A 21,489-nucleotide genomic window follows, 5' to 3' on the forward strand; every position below is an offset into this window, starting at 1 on the left:
CAGGAAATGAAAATTGAAACTGGATTATTATAGAGATTAGACTCTGCAGTTGGAATATAGTTTCCCTTATAAGTGAATTCACTACATTTGAGAGCATTCTGTGGCTTAAAAACCATTCTCGGTGCCTGCAATATACCAGGCGTGCTTCCCTGCCTAAAAACATTCAGGGAACATTTATAATTCAAATATGAATTATACATATTTGCTGTAAAAAAATGAGACACTCAAGGCCAAGAGTACAGCTGTAATGATTCAGGTGTGTTTATCATCCTGTCGTTGGTGACAGGACAACGGGAAATGGCTTTTAGCTGAAAGAGGGTAGATTTACATTAGATCTTAGGCAGAAGTTCTTCCCTGTGAGGGTGCTGAGGCGCTGGCACAGGGTGCCTAGAGAAGCTGTGGCTGCCCCATCCCTGGCAGTGTTCAAGGCCAGGTTGGACACAGGGGCTTGGAGCAACCTGCTCTAGTGGAAGGTGTCCCTGCCCGTGGCAGGGGCTTGGGACTGGATGAGCTTTAAGGTCCCTTCCAACCCAAACCATTCTGTGATTCCATGATCATCAAATTCCTGCCCTGAGTGTTTCCATCAAACCTGTCTGGGGTGCACAGTGCCCATGAGTTGGGCACAGCAATCATCATTCTGCCATTAGGCCTGTAAGGCCAAGAATTTACTACAGGTATCCTCTACCAGTGCTTATTTGGAGGATACCTTCCTTTTACACTGCTATTTACTATAATTCAGCAACAAGAAAAGCAACACATCCTTGGAAATCTTGAAGAGGCCAAGAAAAGGAACTTCATCTCAAAATGCATAAAGAACTAAACCCCTTTCTCTTCTTGCTCTTTTACTGCTGAACTTTCCTCAAAAAAGGATTACACACAAACAAAATACTCATACTCTCATTCCAGCCCTACATTTTTTTCCCCAGAAACAAGTCTATTTATAGCTTCCACTGACAACTGCATCAGCTCTCTGCAGAGACAAATAATGGCACCAGTAGTGACTTAGCAAAACAGCCTCTCAACAAGGAGGAAGATGAGTGTGGCCCTCAAGCATAACCCTCCTCCTCCTGCAGCTGGCTTCTTGTTCCACAGCCCCCACAGATTGCTTTTGCTAGCCCTTCCACCACTGTGGAGATCTGCTAATCAGACCATGGAGAGATGCATGTCTCACAGTCGTATACTCCATTTCAAGTAAAGCAGCTGGGAACTGATGCCTTCAGCTGGAAAATAGGCACATTGTGATTTGACATGAACAGTCTGTCCAGTTCACAGGCTTGTTAGTAAAATAATACAGGACATCCTTCCTTTTCAGAAGAGGTGTTCTAGAGCACTGTGTTTCTTCTGTTCTTCACTCCTGGTACAATTACTCCTTTCCTTAGGTTTCTTGCTGACCAGCAGCCTTCCTCTTTTAAACACACCACTGTATAAATTTTATGCTAGGAAGACTTAGACACACTTACCATGTCCTCAACCCGCTAATCTCTGTGTATTGCTCTCTAAGGCACACAGCCTCTGCTGACCAGGAACAAGGCAGTAAGTAAGAAAATTACAGGAGGAGATTCACCCTTAAATAGATAGGTTCAGGTGTAAATGCAGAGCAGGATGAGTCCCTGCTTTCTCTCTCCTAACCTGGGGCCATTAATCACAGCCCTGGCCCCACAGGAGGACTCGCTGTGAAGTGATAGAGGGATGTCAGCTTGATAGCAACCCTGGGGCTCTACCCTGCAGGTACCAGCTTCTCTGACACTGGTAAACCTTTACTGGCTACCTTAGCTGCAGAGATCACATGCCTGACCCCATTTCTTTGGGTTCAGCTCAATTACAAAGCTGAGAGACAGCAGAAAGGGAGAAGTGTTTGTTTTCCTCCTTGCAGCCAGGGATATCCTCCACACACCCTAAGCCTGCCTCTATTTCCTTACCTTCCTGCTGAAGGAGAGAGAAGGTGGCACAATAATCTTCCCTGCCTTAAGCCAGGCATTTGCCTTGTTTATCGTGTCTCACCATAAAGTAAGAATTCCCAGACCTCAACATTATCCCCATCCAGCCAAGGCAAGTCACCACACTTGACCTCTGCTGCAGTGGTGAAGCTCCACACAGCAAGCACAAGCACCCAACTCCCCATGCTTACATGTTGCATGCTCCAACCCTTTCCTTTTCACCCTTAGGAACATCTTAAAACTTGGCAACGATCAACAAATATTGGACTGGGAGAACACAGCAGTTGTCATATGGATCAGCCTATCCAGTATCCTTTTCCCCATCACAGCAAACACTGGAGACTACAGAAAGTCATGGCTATCCCAATATCTTTGATACAAAGCAAAGGGGTTTTATACCAATCCCACTGGCTGGGCCCTGAGCATGCAGCATCGTAGCCCACCTGCCCCTACCAATGTAGAGAGCTTGTTGCACATCCTCCCACTTCAAAACCAAGGAGCAGGCAAACAGTCCCTGCCTGAACTCAATCTGAATCAGAAAGCAGATCTTCTTCCACAGGAAGGAGTGGTGAACCAGAATCTCTGCCTCTGAATTCCCCCTCCTTGAGCTCCTCTTTAGGTTATTGAGTGTGGCTTTAAGGATTTCCCATAGTACCAGTTCCATAATGCAGAGTTTTGCCATCTCGTTCCAGGTGAAGTATGAGTCAGAACACTGTAAAGCTATTTTTAACAGGTCTCAGATCTACACCTGTATCCCAGTGACAAATCAGAACATTCACCACTGATACCAGTCACAGTGACATGCAGAGCTGCAGGTCATGGGACAGAGGGGAAATGAGTGAATGGGGGTTTATTTTTAAAGACCCATGACCTGGGATGGAGGTGGGAAAAAGATCACCTGATGTTTGTTTTGGGCCTAGAAAAGTAAGTGCATTCTCTGTAAATGTGGGTTTTTCTCAGAGATGATGTTTTAGACACAGATGAGATTTTCAAAGGAGCAGAGAAAGACTTTTCTTACATTTCAGTGGCATATCCACATCTATATCCTTGAAGGTTTGGCTGCCTGATCCTGCTTTGCTGGCAGAGGAACCAACAAGCCACGCACACATCCTGGTGTCATCCCACTCTGCCCCGGGAGCAGCACTTGGGTTTCTGCTGCTCTCTGCTCCGAAGCTGTGACTTTTTTCCCCTCCTTTCTTTGCCAACTCCAGTGCAAACACATCCCAGCCCCACGGCTGTTCTCACCCTGCTAAGCTGCTGCTCCAAAACGGCACAGCCCTGAGAAGTGCATTTTACACACGTGCTGGTTCCCTGCCATGGCTTGCAGGGACAGCTACGCAGAGACATGGTGATTTACCCCCATAAACCCTGAAACCTCTCCAGTTCTCCTTGCCATGACACTCTCCATGTCGGCCTTCACAGTTTGAGAAGAGCACAGGAGGTGCAGCAGCTCCCCATGGTGCCATCCTCAGCACAGCATTCCCAAGGAAGCATCCTGGGAGCATCAATGCAGATCCTTCAGAGCTGCTGCTTAAACCATCTGCAGACGTGCTTTGAACACAAACACAAGCTTCTCCTGCCCGTGAGGATAAGGAATGTTGAAGACGTGTCGGAGGGAAGTGCTAACCCAAGGGCTAGGAAGGCTCACCTCACCCAGCTCCACAATGTACCTTCATCTGGCTGCCTGCAAAGGCACCAGCATGTCCATACAGGAGAAGCCCCTCACTCAGGGTTGTCCAGACATAGCATCTGTGTTGGCAGTAGCTGGTAAACAGTCTCCAGAGCTGGCACACAACCCATCGAGTCAACGCTGCAAGACAGTGCCGTGCCCACGAGGAAAGGACTCACCCTCACATGATAGGAGAGCCCTCAAAGGTGTCCCACAGCCAGTGCATAGCCTGCAGCACGGGCTGCCATAGCACTTCATCCCTGTCCAGTGTCACTGCACACTGGTTAGTGCGCTGCCACTGAGGATCTGCTTGGGTTGGAGCTTCCCAAGCGGGTGCAGAGCAGGAGGACACTGAGGTTTCAAGGTGGCAATGCACGAAGCACCAGTGCTGCTGAGTGCCAAGGTTTCATGGTGTGCAGACATACTCATCGGACCAGTCGAGGCAGTGCTGGATGCTGTCCCGGCACAGCCTCCGGGGGATGCAGGAGCAGTACTCGTAGAGCACAGGGCTGCAGCTCCACCACCCCGACCCGCACAGGGGGCAGGCGGCCGCTGGGAGAGATGGAAAACAGGGAACAGACAAGAGGCAATGGGTTCAAAATTAGACAGGGGAAGTTCAGGTTAGATATAAGGCAGAAGTTCTTCCCTGTGAGGGTGCTGAGGCGCTGGCACAGGGTGCCCAGAGAAGCTGTGGCTGCCCCATCCCCGGCAGTGTTCAAGGCCAGGTTGGACACAGGGGCTTGGAGCAACCTGCTCTAGTGGAAGGTGTCCCTGCCCGTGGCAGGGGTTGGAACTGGATGAGCTTTAAGGTCTCTTCCAACACCAACCAGTCTGGGATTCTATGATTCCGCTGCACTGACCCCTTCCCTCCTTCATTACACGGGTAGCTACCCTTCCACTCCCAGCAGCTACTGGAAAGCCACTGGTGATGACACTGCAACTGTGAACACACCAAAGGGGACACTTGCTTGGTGCTACTTGTGGGAGACAACCACAGAGTGTGACAATACAATACAACCTGTAGCAATACAACCTTCATGGCAGACGTGCCATCCTGGGAGGAACAGCTAGCTGTAATTGATTTCTGTTTAGCAAGCTACTCTAGAGAAAGCTGTTGATAGCTCTAAACCAGGGGGGTGATTTAGGAACAAACCTGCTGTTCATTTTACCAGGAGAAGGATCTAGATGGCTTTGAAACTGCTGAGGCAAGCTCAGTCCCGCCGGCTCACAGATGTAACCATCTCCTGACCAACAACCAAAGGCCAATTTGAATGATCACTGCTGCCTACAGCTACTGATCGTGATGAAACTGCTCCACACTCAGCAAGCCACAGAGGAGGAGCGACTTTTGGGACTGGAAACAAAGCATGGAGCTTTCCCCTCTCAGCTGCCATCAGGTTTTGACATAGAGCCCTTGGCAGCTGATGGGATGGAGCCCTCATTGTTCATACTCACATCCTATCCGGGCTATTTTGTGTTTTAGCAATGGACGCCAGCCTCCAGGCATTTCCAGCAGCACCAGTGCGCACCACACCTGTACAACCTATTTCAATCCATCAGCAGAAGATGGCCTTTTGCCCAACAGCAGCCAGAAGAGAGACTTACAGCTCCCCATCTCATCCGAGCAGTCTCCGCAGTCGTTCATCCCGTTACACCTTTGGTTGGCATAGACCCAGTACCTGGGGTTACTGCAGTGGAAAACCAGGTATCCCGGCAGGCTGTGGGGCAAGTCACCTGCAGGGAACACACGGGACACATATGCACCGGCTAACATGGGGATGGCAGGTACCAAAGGCTGCTCTCATTGGAAGGGTTGGTCAGTCCTTCCCTTGTGTGGTGTCAGGGCATGAATGACACCATAGATGGGAAACCTGGATGGGGAGGGAAAGGGATACTGCGGCTGAGCTGAAAGCAGAGTCTGGGTGCCCCAGGCTTCTGCTTTAGTGATTTTTTTCCAGGGTCACTGGACAATAAATTAACCATGTAGGCAAACAGCTTAACCAATGAAGAACTGCACCATGGGTTAATGGAATTAAAAAAAGAAGATCAGAGGAGCTTGGAGTGCAATTCCTGGCATTCCCGCTAGGATTTGGGCAGTGCCATCTCCCAGCATCTGCCCTACAAAGGATCTACCAGGTTTATCTGCTCACGTACGCAGCCAGAAGCACGGAGCAGGATTAGAGGGACACTGGCTGCTCTGTCTCACGGCAGGAAGACCAGCATGGGGATACAGTCACAACAAAACCACTCACCACAGAGCTGCTCCTGCTCATCCTCACTGTTCCTGCAGTTGCTGGCTCCGTCACAGACCTGGCTGGCCTTGATACAGGTCGCTCTGTCATCACACAAGAAGCCTGTCTGGTTGCTGGAGGCTACACAGAAGCGGGTTGCTGAAGGGAAAGCAGGAAATACCTTATTTTCCATCATTTTCACGGTGTGATCAAGGGGAAGAAAGGGGGATTTCTGAAATTCATTTGTTGTTCTGGAAATAACCAGGAGCCAGGATTAACCTCTGGTAGGTTCATAGCAGAGTCTGAAAACAATACCAGCAGTCAAAGAGTGACTGTGCCACACAGAGTTACCACAGCCCTATGGAACAGGACAGCAGAGCCAACAAAGGGCTGGTGGTGACTCAGGCTGTGTGATGCTGGCACAGCCCCACACCACCCTGCTGGTCCCTTTCCTTCCTCCTGGCCTGCACCAGGAAGCATCACTTCACGTACAGTGATGGACATGAAGGTTCTTCTCATACAACATCATTTTCTACCTCACTTAACAAATAAATCACAGCTCTTGTGATACCAACCTGGTGCGCGTGGCTGGAGCCCCAGTGCCACCGCCAAGCCCACGGTGGCAGCGAGGATGAGCAGTGCCACAGCAGTGATGCAGACACACCTCTGTGTGCAGCCTGTGCGGGCACTGCATGGCCGGCAGCAGCCTGTTGGGAGGCAAGAGTGAGAAGTGAGGGACTGGGGCTGGGTCCAAAAGGGCTGGGGTGTTCATTGGGAACAGCACAAAGCCATAAGGGTGATGCTTTGGGGTTCTGGCAGGGGCTGCTGGGGTTTAGTTTGCCAAACTCCAACATTAAACACTTCCTCATACGGAATTTCGCTGCTTGCAGTGTGGGAGAGCCCATGCTGCTGTTATGGAGCACCGGAACCTAATGGCACAAATGCTGCTGTTGGAGCTCCCCCAACGCACTTGGATGCAGAAGAGGCGAGAAGTCTCACTATGGCTGACCCCATGGGACGGTGGGAACACAGTGGGAACAGCCAAACAGGGCAGGCTGGAGTAAGGCTGGGAAAGAGGCCTCCCAGAGCCCACAGAAAAAATCCAAGAGGTAAACTTCCAGTTTACAACACTTCAGGCTTCCTGCCCCAACCAGGACTTTAACACTCCCACAGAATGAGGTTGAAATATCAGCTCAAAATGGTAAGAACAGGCCTAAAACCAGTGCAACCCCTCCAAAAAGGGTACAAAAGGCAACAACCTTCCAGGAGCTCCAACTTTCACAAAGTCACGTACCTAAATCAAACCAAATCAGGAAGCTAAAGGCCAAACCCACAGTCATTGCAACACAACAGCAGCGCACGCAAGAGCAACGCCAGCCAGCTGCCCTCGTCTCAGCAACCTGCAGCCCTTGGTCTCTAAACCAACTCTGTTTTCCTGCATTCCTTCGTATTTCCAGACCAACAGAAGAAAAGGTTAATGTGCTCATCTGAGAAACACACAACGGGTCATTGAAGACAACCCTGCACGTAAATATGGGTTTTGGCATTTCTGAACTCGGAGCTTTGATCGGAAAGCTAGAATTTGCCTGAGCTGTGCTTTGTGTTTACTTAGCTGTTGTGTTGTGCAAACACAAGTGAAGGTACAGCCTTTGCTCAACCACAGAAGGATCCTGGCTGCAGTAACCACCATCTCTGTCATGCTTGAGCAGGAAATCAAACACAGAACATTTCAGCTTAGAAGAAAAGTGGTGAATTACAGCGTGTGTGTCTACAAGACACCACCTTAGGGCAGAAAGCACAACAGTTGCAAATAGACGTAAGTATAATACAATGGCAGTGATGGAGTGCTGCTGCAACCTGACCTACAGGTTTGCTATTGATCCTGCTTGATCTCACCTTCTTCTTAACACAGACAAAATTCGCTGAAGTTTGGCTATTAAAGCATATAGAAAGCTGATGGCAAGTTCATGATGAGCCTGTGACAGCAAGGATTACCTATATACTGTACAACTGCCAACTCCAGGCCAAAAGAGAACAGGTTAAGTTTACTGATCTTTTAGTCTGGATGTTTCACTGCACAGAAAGGGGACAAAAATCAGCCTCCATAGACCATAAACAGTGGTTGTATTTTACATTACATAGTTTCAATGGATTTATAATTTAATAACAAAAATGTTAAGCTCTGCGTTTTATTCATTACCTCTTTCTTCAGAGAAGGACTTTGTTGAACCCCAAGTAGCTACATCACCATTTCTCTGGAAGGAAAGGGACAAAAGACTGTTACCATGCAAGGAATGCCTTTCTAGTTCTCACACCATCTTACCCAGGAATATATAATGTATTCCTTTTTCTACATACAAGCAAAAATTGTCTTGTTAGAAACTTGGAAATGGCCCTGATTTAATTCAGAAAGTTGTCAATCAGATCGCCTTTAAATCTTAATTTCCCATTTGGAAAACAAACAGTAATGCCAAGTCCAGCACCTTATATCAATACTTTTCTTCTCTATCAGATTAAGTAGAAACAACTCACAGAAACCAGCAGTAAAGAGGTCAGACAAACAGCACTATCAAGAACACGAGTACTTTAGGAAACAGCTGCACCCAAAAAGAAGATCTTTTCCAAAGAGAAGGACTGTACCTGGGGGTGAGTTTTGTTCATGCTTCCCAGAGCTACAGCCCTCTCGGGAGCTTGAAGGACCGCAGGGAGTTTTCTGTACCTTAACACGAGTGGTGTTACCAGGATACAAAACCCAACAGAGGTAGGAAAGCAAAGAGCAGGCAGGAGAGGATGGGGAAGGCAGCGCCAAGCCCGTGCTCCAGCTCTGGTTGGAAGGGGGGTTTCTGGTTTGCTTCTCATTCCTGCTTGCTCCATTTTGGTTTCACAAGAGGGCATTAGGCAAAACACAAAGGACATGGAGATTTTGGACGCTGAGAACCCCACTGCCACTCCTGACACCAGTTTGGAAGATGAAGGCTCACTCTTTGCTCATAAGGCTGGTGCTGGTCAGAGAAAACCCCGCTTCACAACGAAAGCTTGAGAGAAAAGCATCTGAACATAGACTCATAGAATGGTTTGGGTTGGAAAGGACTTGAAGATCATCTAGTTCTAACCCCTCATCTTCAACAAGTCTGCTTTCTCCCCACCTCCTTCCCAAGACAGAGCTGACATGCTGACCTCGAAGCAGCATCAGCCCAGACTCATACAAGATGATGAGTCCTCAGCAGAGCCGTGCAAGATTCAACCATCTGGAACAGCTTCCCTGCCTGGGCAATGAGCACAGGCATTAACAAATCCTCCAGGGTCCTTTCTTTTACTTGCATACATGAATTTCCAGGCCTGCAGTAAGTCTTAGCAGCTCAGCCTTTAACTAACATGAACTTAAAAATAGATTGAAGCCTTCTAAACCGGCTGCAGGGCTCAGCACAGCACACACAGTGGAGTTTTTCAGCTTCAAGTGTAAAATGTTGTGAGCAGGCAGCTTTGTCAAGGGGTAGCAGGGAGAAAAAACACTGGCATCAAGGGTTTGAGGAGCCTGTGTTGTTCTTGCTTGCAGGAGGGTCTATAGGTCTCAAGTGCCTCCAAATTGTTGCAATCTTCTAGATCATGATTCCTCCTCAAGCACTAGCAAAACTAGTTCAACAGGGCTTCAGAGGAGAAGCTGGCAGCTATACTGCATGTAAGTTGGCCTTGAATTGATTCAAAGGACCAAATAATGCCTGACATGGAGGAACAATCACAGCTACTTCCCCTTCCATCCCCACACAAACTCATTCTCAATTTCATTGAGTTAGTATATGCTTCTTGACAAGGGCACCTGCCAACCCTGTACTCACTTGTTCACAGATCAAATAGTCTTTTAGGAGCTCCTCCTTTGGCATGGCAATGCCAATTTGTCCAAAGCAGAAGATTCTCACAGCAATACATCACTAAAACTCTCCCATTTCAAGGGGAATTTGGGGTTAAAACACCAAAACACCAAGTAGCAAACAGTCTGCAAGTCTGGGCAAACTGCTACAATATGGAAGAAGGGACAGATTAAGGGTTAAAACCTGTGCACCTTAAATTCTGGATCTGTTTCTCTTTAAAGGGGAAGTTTTTGTTTCTAATCTTGATACAGAAAGGCTATTTTGAGCCTTCAGAAAGCTTATTAGGTGATGGTGAGGTTGCTAAGAGTCCCATGTAAGAGCCAGGCCAAGCAGGCTTGCTGTGCATACCCCACTGCACAATCTATGCTGGAAATGTTTGAAACTCAGAGCAAACCCACTTTTGGAGGCAAATGTCCATGTCTGACATCTGTCACCATCTATTTCCTACACCAAGACTATCAAGCTCAGCTGCAGCCAACCAGGCAGCTGGGTTTTAGAGCAGTTACCCCACATCAAAGACAGCTTATAATTCAGAACAATGAGTTCATGAGAAGGAGGTAACGAATGCAAACCCTTCTGAAGTAAAAGTAATGATAAAACACTTTGCCAAGGATCAGAGAAACTGAAGAGGAGACACAGATCAAGATATTCAGTGTGATACGAGACTACTGTTAATTCTAGCACCTAAAGAAAGCCCCAACGTACCATGGCTGTTTCTGCCTGCAATGCATTGCACACACTTGAGAGGGTTGCCTCATTTGTGTCAAAATGACTCTGTTTAAAATCTGATACGAGTTCAATTGAACACATGCCTAAAGAGAATATGAAATGCTTTCCTCCTGCAATTTCAATAATTGAAAGCCCTTCATTTAAACAGTGGTCTTGAGCAGAGATCAAACCCAAACTGCAGCCTCTGCAAATGAAGACGTCAGGAAGTCAAACACTTAACAACAAATGAGTGGGACAGGCCGTTTTGCAAAGTCAAATGCCAAGACAGCTTAAATAGTCCATTTAGGTTAGAAATCTTGAGAAACAGCTCAATCACTGCAGCCTCGCTGGTATCTGATTTCACTGAGGGAAGATACTTTAACGAGAGCTCACACGTACAACACTGAACGAATTCTTCAGGCGCTGGCTGGCTCTCAAAACAGAAGTGCCAAGTGACAGATTGCCACAGGCACAGTTTCCTGTGACCTAACAGCATTACAGAATCACTGGCTTCACCGCACAGATCACTTGGCTGAAATGTCATTAAACAGAGAACAAAAGGCAAAACACGTAAAACTTGAGTTTTCTCCCTTGGTGGAAGGCAGATACAACGCCAAATGGAAGCAGAAGTTGTTGAAGTCAAAGCTAGGAGTGTAAGCAATGAAGTCAAACCTTTTGGAAGAGAAAGCTTTGTGAAATCAAGTCATCAACACAACTGAGGTTGTAACTGCACACATTTGAAACAGGCAAATAGCCATGTTTTCGTGAAGCTGTAATATTCCCTCTGCAACTACGTGTAATAGTAAAGGAAAACATTTCTATGATAGTTCCTCAGTTAGAAAAACTGGGATTGACGAAGTCTCTTCTGGAAAGGCAATCCTGAACAACACACTGCTAAGAAGACAGGCAGTAACTGCTGAAGTAAAGCCCATATTTACACAGTAATTGCTGAACATCCGTGGCACACATCACATCTGACGCTGCTCAAAGCAGAACACTGGCATGCTGCACCAAACCAGGGCTCTGTACTGAGCTTTCGCTACGTGAGCAGAAATAGATGTCTTGGCTGAATCACTGCTGCAGAGAGAGGGATTTCCCACCCCTGCTATCGTGCAAGTGAGCAGTGTTCCAAAACCACCACACCATCAATTTTCACCACCAGTCACACTCAAGGCTTTTGCTATAATGCCATGATACACACAAAGGTACCTGTCAGTGGCTGCTGGCACCCAAATTTTGGGCCACCACATTGTGCCACTGAAGAAATCAGCATGAAGAGGAACCACTAATCTTAGACTTCAATTTGTAACTTCTGCACATTGATAGAAGCCTGCTTAAAACAAACAAACATTGCTCAGCGCTAACTCACTGGCAGAAAAACCAGGGAGTGCTCCTGAGGGTTTCCAGCAGCACTGTGCAGGCCACTCATGCACATTCCTGCTTAATGGCCCCTGCAAGGCTCCATCCTCTGTAGTTACGCAACCACCAGCCCAATTAGGAATGGCTATTGAACCGGTTTTAACAGTGAGGGAACGCATCACTGTGTCCTCCACCATCATGGAATGGTTTGGATTGGAAAGGACCTTAAGACATCCAGTTCCAACCCCCTGCCATGGGCAGGGACACCTCACACTAGACTGTGTTGCCCAAGGCTCTGTCTGACCTGGCCTTGAACACTGCCAGGGATGGAGCATTTACCACTTCTTTGGGCAACCTGTGCCAGTCCTCACCACCCTCACAGTAAAGAACTTCCTCCTTAGATCTAACCTGAACTTCCCCTAAGTTTAAACCTCTCACCCCTTCAGTTCTCACCAGAATTCAAAACCTGAAGATCTACTGTTTGAAGGTTTTTAAACCCTCAAGGGAGTTCTATATAACCAGCAAAACATAATGACGAGTTGGAAATCATGCATTCTAGCCAGCTTCCAAACACAGAGACATCTTAAAACCAATCACATGCACCCCCCAACTTGCCAGTGCTTTGGGAATCAGCATACAGCAATCTCCTCAAAGCAAACAGCCACAAGAAATATGTTAGAAATATGAGGGACATTGTTAGTAGTTGTGTTAGTGAATCATAGAGCAATATCAGGTCATGCTGCCCATGAGAGGAACGCTACGGACTGGCTTTCATACTGAATGCGTGTGGTCAATAATTAACCATAGCAAAAAGCTATATAGTCAACATCTTCTATACAGTCAATTTTATTTGTCTGTTCTCATTTCTCAGGAATCAACTTGCTTCTGGAAATGAAGTTACAAGACTAGAGTAGTTAACCAAGAACAGAAGAAAGGATTTCTTCAGAAAATACAGGTGCTAACTTTACAAGCAATTTAAGACTTAAAGGCTACAGTCTGACAAAGTATTTGACCGTGTTATGTCCTCTGGGTGTGAAGAGATATGTCCACAGGTTTTAACAAAGTTCCATCTTCCACAAACCTCACAAATATTTCCATCTGGGATATTGCCACACTGTAGGGGAAAAAAATATATATTTCTATTTTTGGAGCCAGGGTTGTCTGTGCATGAACATTAACAAGTACAAAAATTCAGCAGATAGTTTCATAGTATTTTCTCTTAAGTACAACAGAAAGTGCACCACTAAAAAGGCATCTCCTGCCTATTTAAAATGTCTTATACCTTTACAAAGCTAACTCTGAATGTACACATTACATCCTAGAACACACAAACGAGTTGGAAAGTGTCATGGCAGAAGTATGGAAAGCATGCTTACAGGTTCTGTAAGCAAAAAGACATGCAGCAAACACCAGTGAAAAGTGACTATGTCTGGAAACAAACAAATTCAAGATGTCTGAACCTTGACTACTAGCTGAAAACAAAATCCCATGACGTGTTGATTCTGTAACTTTATTTGCATTTAAAGACTGGCTGCTAAGCTTCTTATCTGAAGAACCACCACAAACAATCAGGAGTTGCTAGCTCTGTTAGAATTAGTCTATTAGATCCCAATGGAGGCTTATTTAAATTGCTGATTGAGCCAGGTTGACTTTTGTAGGAAGAGGTCCTGCTTCTTCATGTTCCTCAGTCTTGCATCTAACCACAACAAGTGCAGAGGATGGGTATCTGTTCAGTTTTTGTTCATTCATGTATTCCAGATCTCCATAGATGCTCAGCTTCTGGAAGAGTGAAACAATTTAAGACAAAGACTCTTCATACTGTGAATCAAATGCATTTCATTATGCAACTTCATTCCTGGCTGCTGAAATTCATGGCTAGCAGAATATTTGCATCCAAATGAAAGCATTAAATCTGCAAGAACAGTAGATACAGTGCTTGTGTAACACCAGTAACATGCTGTCACTTCTGTTCTCACTACTGCTCCTCCTGCATTAAACCCATACTGGGTTCCACCTACACCATCCGACCCTCAGCATAGCTCCATTCCCAGAGAAATCAGAAGCAGCCTCCATTTCTCAAGAGTAATCTGAAGGTTGTCAGGAGGAGAATGCTACAAACTAAAAGACATCTGTGCTGCCTGAGTAAGGCTCAAAGCCCCCATCAGCCTTGGGAACGAGCAAGAATTGCTCAGCTATGAAATCATCATTTCAGTAACAACATTGGTTTGCTAACCACACACACAAAAACTCAACCTCTTTCTAGTCGAACCTCCTCAAATATTTCTTAGTCTCTAGCCAGTAACATAAAAGTAATATAATTAATAAAATAAAAACTATTATAAAAGAGCAGTACCTCAGATGGAACATATTGCTCTACAGCTGTAGCTACGGTTGCACAACAAATCCAGAGCAGCACCAACACTGACAGGACGAGAGTAGTGGTTAAAATCCAACTGGAATTTCTGCAATGAAAAGAATGTTACTAGATTTCATAGACTGAATGCAAGACAATGGAGCCTCTAAAAAGTTTGGCTCAATTTTGACTGCATTTCCTGCTGATTCATTAGCCTCTAGCTCTTCCAGCTACACAGCCACTTCAGACTCCTGGGTACTCTAACGCCTATTTAGCATCTGACTTGAAAGACTTGCTGGATTCTTTTTATTGGGCCCATTTTCAGTTTTAAAACTAGATTTTTCTGTTACATATTTGGCAAGTAATTCACTGATCCTTCATGCGTAAACTTTGAAGGAGAAAGTAATCGGAGCAAAGGAAAGAAGAACCAACATACTGATCTTCAGTAAAGCTTTAATAAAGATATACTGGGTATTTTCAGCCTGGAAATGAGACATAACAGTGTCTTTCCTATCAGACAAGTCCAAAGCAAAAATACAAGTGCTTTGCCCTGGAACATACCCAGGGCTAAAGAACAGGCAAAACACAGTATTGATTAAACAGTTCACAAAACACACCCAAAACCAGTGTAGGAAATATGATGGTCGCTTGAAATGGAAAGGAGAATCCAAGTTGGCAGAATAGCCCCCAGATATCACAGGGCCAGCATGGAAAAGCAGCAGCAACAGACACAAAACTTTAACTGCTCTGCATCCTGAACCTGACAGACTTGTAGGACTTTGAGATCTTGCAACAGTGCCCACACACACACACAGAGGAAAGGCCATTATCCTCCTAACTAGGTACAGGCATTCTAGAATATACATACATGGAGAGACACTTGAAAAAGCTGTCGTTTGCTCGCTCTTCAAAAAGCCCTCGGTACGTCTGTGAGCTCCCTGGACGTAGATCTGCTGAAACACAGCAGCAGAAAGAGCAGTTAGGAGAGCAGTAGGAGAGAAAACCCAAACACCACAGTTTGTCTATACAGAGAGCATAAAGGGAAGCTTTTAAAATGGCCCTAGCTTCCACGTTTCTATTTCCAGCAGCGCTTGATTTCTACCACAGGCTTTGCTAAGCGTACACAGTGCAGTCTGCATGGTAAAGAATTATTCTATTTCAGCTTTCTAAAAACTAGCTTTCATGTGCCACCTGCAACTACTTTCCTGTTATTCTGCATGCAGGGAACATTTGCATTTGCTCTTCCAAAGCACAGAGAACAACTTACGAGCTGTTTTACTCAGCGGCAAGGATCCTCTTGTATCTCCAGTTTCTTGGTCAAGCTGTGGAACATACTGTACTTCTGGCTTTGACTAAAACAAAACAAGGAGTTAGGAGGAGATCCTGCTAGCAAGCTCCCACTGAGCTTGGTAATTTACAGAACTAATATGGAAGTTAACCTTGAGACATGCACCATTCACCTAAGTTTGATCCCCTTCCCCCAGCTTTCAAGGCAGCGAAATACTAGCAAAAACTAAACACTTCTGATAGTGTTCTATAATCTTTTGTGTGCCTGGAAGGAGCAGAGTTAAACATTTAGCAGCCAGGACACCTGAATCTCAATGAAAAAGGCAAGCACCTGGAATATGACAATCTTGCCATCATCTGCTTGAAGGTAGAAAGTCCATGAGGATGTTATGAAGCTCTGAGCTGAATCCATCATGTCACTCCAGAATGATCTCACCAGCGTCAGAGGAAAGAGGAGATGAATTCTTGGCATCAGGGACATTAACTGCAAGCACAACATTCACTGGTTTTCCATTTGTTTTTATATGAAAAGGACAGAAGTGCTGTTCTTGCTCACCCCTTGCCCCATTATCTAGATTTCAGTCCTTAGGAAGATTTATTTTCCATATGAAGAAATTTTAAAGAGAGAAGACACACACACACTGAACAGAAAACAAGTAGGTGGTATTTGAAAAACATGTCATCTACTTACTTGCTCTTGCCTTAATTCAGCAAATGGCAATTGGTTCTGGCATCCAAGATGGCAAGCATATTGTTCATCAGATTGGGAGTATGCTTCAGTACAGGCTGCAAGGAAGAATTTCCCCAAATGAGAAGATAAATTCTGCATTTTAGTTAAGAAAACATTTTCAGTATAAATTGGATCAGAAACAAAGCAGCAGTTGAAAGATTGACAATCCCATTTGCAGGGAAAGATGTGGTAGTCATTCCAAGGGTAGCATTTGCTCTGAGGTCTAATGGAGATTAAGGAATCAGAGCTTAGGCAGATGAGGTGGTTGAAATCTGAATGCAATCACAGCAACTGATCAGAAACGTTACCCTGGCCAAACTCAGGGATGCAGGTTTTCATTGAGCCTCGCACTACCCTATAGTTTTATCTCTACATAGCACGTAAAACATGAATTTTTACCTCAGAGAACGGAGATGGAATCCTAAAAAGAATAGAAGGACCATCAGTCCTTTAAATCCCTTTGAAGTAACAGGAGAAGTCATGGGATCACAGGAAAATCAAAGGAGCATTTTCCTGCTAGTGTGATGAGTACAGACACTGCACTGAAAGTATTATGGTGTCGGTTTTTAATGAAGAATGAAGCCAACTCTTTGGTTTACAGATAGCTTCTATTAATTGTTCACCAGAGATCATAAAGACCAAGAAATCTAAATTATTCAAATAGAATAACTTAGATTATTCTGACCACAGAGAAATCAGGCAGACAATACACGGGCACAGTTCTTCCCTAAAACTAAAGCTTAAGTGGACAATGTTGCAGTACCACCTGAACTAAAGAATCAAACCAAGCAGCACCACAGAGGACAGCAGCAATCCCCATTTTCTCCAGGAACAAACAGACCATTCTAAGGACTAAAAAGCTGGCAGGAAGCATGGCATCAGCCACTAAACATCTGAGTGTTCAGCTCCTAGCACCTGAACAGCGATTCTGTGGCAAAAGTGCTACCAACCTAGTGTTTGTAGGCATAAAGAAGCATCAGAAGACAGAATTGAGCAGATCAGCCAAGATGTATCTTGCCAAGCACAGAATATTTAGTCAGGGCACCAACCAACAGATTACAGAACATAAGCCAGCAAAAGACAACAGCTTCAGAAAGGAGAATTAAACCAGGAAGTAAGCAACTGTTCAATTACCTCTACATGCGGTCTATTGCTACATCACCCTTTTTTATGGCACTCTTTCATGTGTGGTTTGACAACCAGACTGACATGATGTATCACAGCTATACACGGTGTATGACAGACTAGAGCATTAGCCCATTTCTAGAGTATTTAATCCAGTTTTGTAGCACATTAGCATCTCTGCATGTCAGGCTTTCCACTTCCCTACCTTCTACCAGCTCTCTGAGCCAGCCACTATCCTTCTTGCTTTTATGAGCTACTGAGAGGATAAAAAAGTCTCCTTTTGAGTCCTGGCTTAGTGCTTACTTGTATTGGAAATGTTGACAGAGAGCTCCTACCTTTCCTGCTTTGAGGGGTTATGTCCCACTTAATCTCTGAATAAAACTGTGAATCAGCTGCCTGGATGAAGGTTCTATATAATTCCAAACCCAGTATTAATATGGACTATAGGAAACATATTTCATCTTCACTACGAAATTGTTGCTCTAACACAGATAACCTGACAGAATTAGTCACCAGTATCTAAGGGCCTATTTCAAACAAAACACACACCTTGTTCCCAAGAGTTCAGCTGTAGGTAAGGCTCAGGATGTAGCCTACACCAAAAGTTACAAGGCAGACAGGACATCAAGATCTGTGTTCTTACTCCATCTTACTTCATTTTTCATACAAAAGTCTGCCAGGCCTGGCAAATGGGGCTGATTGTCACATGGAATTACTGAAGTGTTCAGTCGACTGGATTGTTTCCCTCCAACCAAATTGTTGGGGAAATATAGGGGGAAATATGACAAATCATTTATAGTAAAATGAAGCATTGCTAATATATTTACAGAGACTGATGACACTTAAGATCTTGTCAGGAAAATAGCAACACTAAGGATCAGGTAAGGAGAAACTTGCAGAGAACAGAAAACCATTCCCTAAGAGTTGCTTGGTTTTTTCATATCCCAAACATAAACTTTAAGAAGTTGTTAAACAAAACCAGAAAGCAACTGAAGTAATCCTACTAATATAACACCACCCTTTCAGACCTTCTTGCTCCTCCCTCTGTTACGTGTCCACATTACGGGATGCTGAAGGAGGACTGAAGTCTTACCTGAGTCACATTCCAGTTTGGTTCGATTTAAATCAATGCCATCATCCACAAACTGACAAATGGAAAACAGCCTGCAGCCTCGCTGGCACGCATACAGCTCCTCTTCCTGGGAAGGCACAAGAACAGGTTTGTATCCCTCCATTCAAGAATAAATTGTCAGAAAGCAAAGCATTTTTGGGGGAAGTGCTATAAAAATCCACCCACCAGAACACCATCCTCCTTTCTTCCACTAGACCTAAAAGCCAGCTAAACACAACACTCTGGATGATCTGAAACAAAACCCGAGCTACAGCTCTCTAACACTAACATACACATTGATTCATTCCTGAGCTCTTCACTCAGTGTGGGGCAAACCTGGAACAGCAAATTCTATTCTGTAATTCCAGCCCAACAACTCACAAGCAAAGCTGCACTGTATTTTCTAAAGGGTTTAAATATCAGAGCTACTGCTGTAAAAGATTTACTGATGGTTAACCCCACAAAGGTTAGATAACTGCCATCTCACAACTTAAACAGTAGAACCCAAGGGGAGAGGGCAAAATCCCCCCTAATTTTGGCAGTGTATTACAATGCATCTACCAAACTCTAATCAGAACTACAAGAGAATTGCCAAAATAAAAAATTACCTTCTGATGTGCTATCCCAGTTCCCTGGTTCCCTGCTTACTTGCCAAACCAGTTCCACAAGCACACATTTATTATACTGAAGGGGAAAAGTGCTTCCTCACTGCAGCTATTAAAATTATGCCAATCTAGAAAACCTACACCCGCTCTTTCTTCTGTCCACAATACCAAAGGGATGGATGTGCACTTGCCACATATAGTGCTCTCCATATTGCAGAACACAGCCTCTACTACGTGATTGCTCCTACTTAGGATCACACCCTGCCATGTATCAGAGCCATCGAAACCACCACCAGCCACCCAAATGACTGCAGCCAGCTGCTGTACCGGTGGAAAACGGGCTCTGAATTAAGTTAACAAAACCCAAACATACCACACCTCACTGTATAACCTATTGTAAAGTAACTGGCCATTGTCTGTCTCTGAAGAGCACACGTTCACGTGCTTGGAAGGCACAAAGGTAGAAAACTCTGAATTGAAATTAAAAATTAACTCTAACAGCACTGACAAGGTGGCTGAGGTAGTTATGCTGTTGCAGAAAACATGTTTTGGTTCCAACCCTAACCATTCGATGATATCCAGGCAGAATTAGCTTCAGCAGACAGATTTTTACAGCAATGTTCCATAGAAATCTCAATGAGGCCTGCCTTACTTTCCAATGACAACTAAACCAATTTCCTTCAATTCAGCTGGGAGTCTTGTGGCAAACGGGAGAAACACTTCATGTAAAAGAAGAGATGAGCGTCTTATTCAACAGCTCCAGCAACACACAGCAAAGAACTGAAATGCACAATGGAAAAAAATCACAGAAATATCTGCCTGCCTTGAACGAGTCCTATAACACAACCAAGAGCATTGCACCAAACCAGTATGGAAAGATATTAGGATAATACTTTGTCCTAATTTCTCAGGTGTAGTTTATCTCTCCTAAATAACGTCATGTGTAGGCACCAAAACATGCCGTAAGTACAGATATAAGTTCAATTGTATTCCACACAACTCCCTGTTACCTCTCTCTGTGGGGATACTGCTATCCAGCTGATAGCAGAGTCACAAAACCCAATTTAAGTTCCACATGAAAGCAAGGTCCTGTCACCCCACATTGTCACCAATTCCATCTGCCTGCTGCCCTTGTGTGAAATCTCAAAGCCAGGCTGAGAGCTCCCATCATTTAGAGTTGAACCTGCTACATAGCTGCAGCTCACAATGAAGTACATCACCAAGAAGGAGCCAGGAAAGATGATGTTTTCAGTACTAGATTTTCCACGTTCAAGCCAGCAGTTCAAAGCTGTACAACACTGGCACCAACACCAAACTCTGGAGTATGAAATTCAATTCATATTAGACACTATTTCAGTATTTTATCATGAAATGAAAAAAAAAATCCACACAAGCAAATCAAAACACAGGTTGTAGGTTCTGACAAGCTACTTGTTTATCATCATTTACGCTTCATTCTTCAACATCCAAGTGTCACACTGGTGCCCTGATTCAGGATCTCTGGCCTGCCACGAGCACAGCACTGTTTTAGATCCCCAAACTATGGAACAGCCCAAGTTAAATTACAGCTGCCTCTTTAAGAACAGGAGGAAAAGAGCAGTAAAACCCACAAAACCGCCCAGCACTACCAAAGCCATGCTTTTAAAGCAGAAATTCTTTGACAGGCTGCAGCCTAACCATCTATTTTCAAAATGAAGTATCTATCTTTAGAGAAGCCACTGCATTCTCTATTTGTGGGGCTGAGAATCTGCACAAATGAGACACACCAGGGAAGAACAGCGGCAGGTTTCTAACTGCACCTGAGCATGAACATTTGACTGGTTTGGCTTGGAAGGGACCTTAAAGCTCATCCAGTTCCAATCTCCTGCCACGGGCAGGCACACCTTCCACTAGAGCAGGTTGCTCCAAGCCCCTGTGTCCAACCTGGCCTTGAACACTGCCAGGGATGGGGCAGCCACAGCTTCTCTGGGCACGCTGTGTTCACTTAAAGACACCTCAACACTGCTTGAGAAAGGCACAGGCATTCAAAGGGCTTCCAGCCCGAGGAAACCCGGGTATATCCTGCCACAGTGCAGCACAACAGGGAAAAGACACGAGCTGGGGGCGAGTGATGAGGGACAAGCCGGGGACCCGCTGCGCTGGGGAGGCCGGGGCCGTGCTGCCGGGGTAGGGCGAAGGGAAGCGGTGCTGAGCCCGGGAAGGGGCCCCCACCCCGCCGAGCGCCGTGAGGCAGGGCCCGCCCGTACCTTGGGGTAGGTGTGCAGGGAGTAGGTCAGCTGGCAGGCGCGGTGACACGACGCCGTGTTGCCCAGCACGGAGTCAAAAGCCTCAGAGGAGGCAGCGGGCAACGGCCCGGCCGCCCAAGCGCCGCCGCCCGCCAGGAGCACCAGGGCGAGAGGCAGGCAGAGGAGGCCGACCCGCCGCGCCGCCATCTTCCTCCGCCCTCAGGCCTGCACTGATGGGGCGGGGCGCTCTCACGAGACTAACGCCCTCTCCGCTGCTGCG

The 21,489-nt window shown here is 45.6% G+C and overlaps 2 protein-coding genes across 3 annotated transcripts; both read right to left on the bottom strand.

The window, feature by feature from the left end:
- Positions 1-4,012: 4,012 nt before the first annotated feature.
- LDLRAD1 (low density lipoprotein receptor class A domain containing 1) lies at positions 4,013-8,967 on the bottom strand. The gene is made up of 6 exons (XM_030494014.1): positions 8,478-8,967; positions 8,038-8,092; positions 6,413-6,544; positions 5,859-5,996; positions 5,212-5,340; positions 4,013-4,158 (listed from the first exon to the last, which is right to left on the bottom strand). Exons 1-6 carry the CDS (start codon positions 8,751-8,753, stop codon positions 4,013-4,015), a joined length of 876 nt encoding a protein of 291 aa, XP_030349874.1. The 5' UTR covers positions 8,754-8,967.
- A 3,623-nt stretch (positions 8,968-12,590) lies between these two features.
- On the bottom strand, positions 12,591-21,444 carry TMEM59 (transmembrane protein 59). 2 transcript variants are annotated; one of them, XM_030494015.1, is made up of 8 exons: positions 21,231-21,444; positions 18,362-18,467; positions 16,105-16,199; positions 15,745-15,897; positions 15,394-15,478; positions 14,995-15,079; positions 14,127-14,235; positions 12,591-13,552 (listed from the first exon to the last, which is right to left on the bottom strand). In XM_030494015.1, the coding sequence occupies exons 1-8, from the start codon at positions 21,414-21,416 to the stop codon at positions 13,397-13,399; spliced, it is 975 nt and encodes a 324-aa protein (XP_030349875.1). In that variant the 5' UTR covers positions 21,417-21,444; the 3' UTR covers positions 12,591-13,396. The 2 variants fall into 2 exon arrangements, with proteins under 2 accessions (XP_030349875.1, XP_030349876.1); XM_030494016.1 differs by having other exon boundaries at positions 12,604-13,552; positions 14,995-15,076.
- Between the last annotated feature and the right edge of the window lie 45 nt (positions 21,445-21,489).

This window comes from Strigops habroptila, chromosome 8, assembly GCF_004027225.2.
Source record: "Strigops habroptila isolate Jane chromosome 8, bStrHab1.2.pri, whole genome shotgun sequence".
Taxonomy (NCBI): Eukaryota; Metazoa; Chordata; class Aves; order Psittaciformes; family Psittacidae; genus Strigops; species Strigops habroptila.

What these genes read in the sequence shown, in the direction of transcription:
- TMEM59 (XM_030494015.1), bottom strand. Translation starts at nt 21,416, where the DNA reads ATGGCGGCGCGGCGGGTCGGCCTCCTCTGCCTGCCTCTCGCCCTGGTG. An exon ending in CAAACTGGAATGTGACTCAG is followed by an intron (nt 16,200 to 18,361) that starts GTAAGACTTCAG and finishes TCTTCCTTGCAG; the next exon opens with CCTGTACTGAAGCATACTCC. An exon ending in AGCAATATGTTCCATCTGAG is followed by an intron (nt 13,553 to 14,126) that starts GTACTGCTCTTT and finishes TCACTCTTCCAG; the next exon opens with AAGCTGAGCATCTATGGAGA.
- LDLRAD1 (XM_030494014.1), bottom strand. Translation starts at nt 8,753, where the DNA reads ATGTCCTTTGTGTTTTGCCTAATGCCCTCTTGTGAAACCAAAATGGAG. An exon ending in GTCCTTCTCTGAAGAAAGAG is followed by an intron (nt 6,545 to 8,037) that starts GTAATGAATAAA and finishes GCCTCCCAACAG; the next exon opens with GCTGCTGCCGGCCATGCAGT. An exon ending in TGAGCAGGAGCAGCTCTGTG is followed by an intron (nt 5,341 to 5,858) that starts GTGAGTGGTTTT and finishes TGTTCCCTGCAG; the next exon opens with GTGACTTGCCCCACAGCCTG.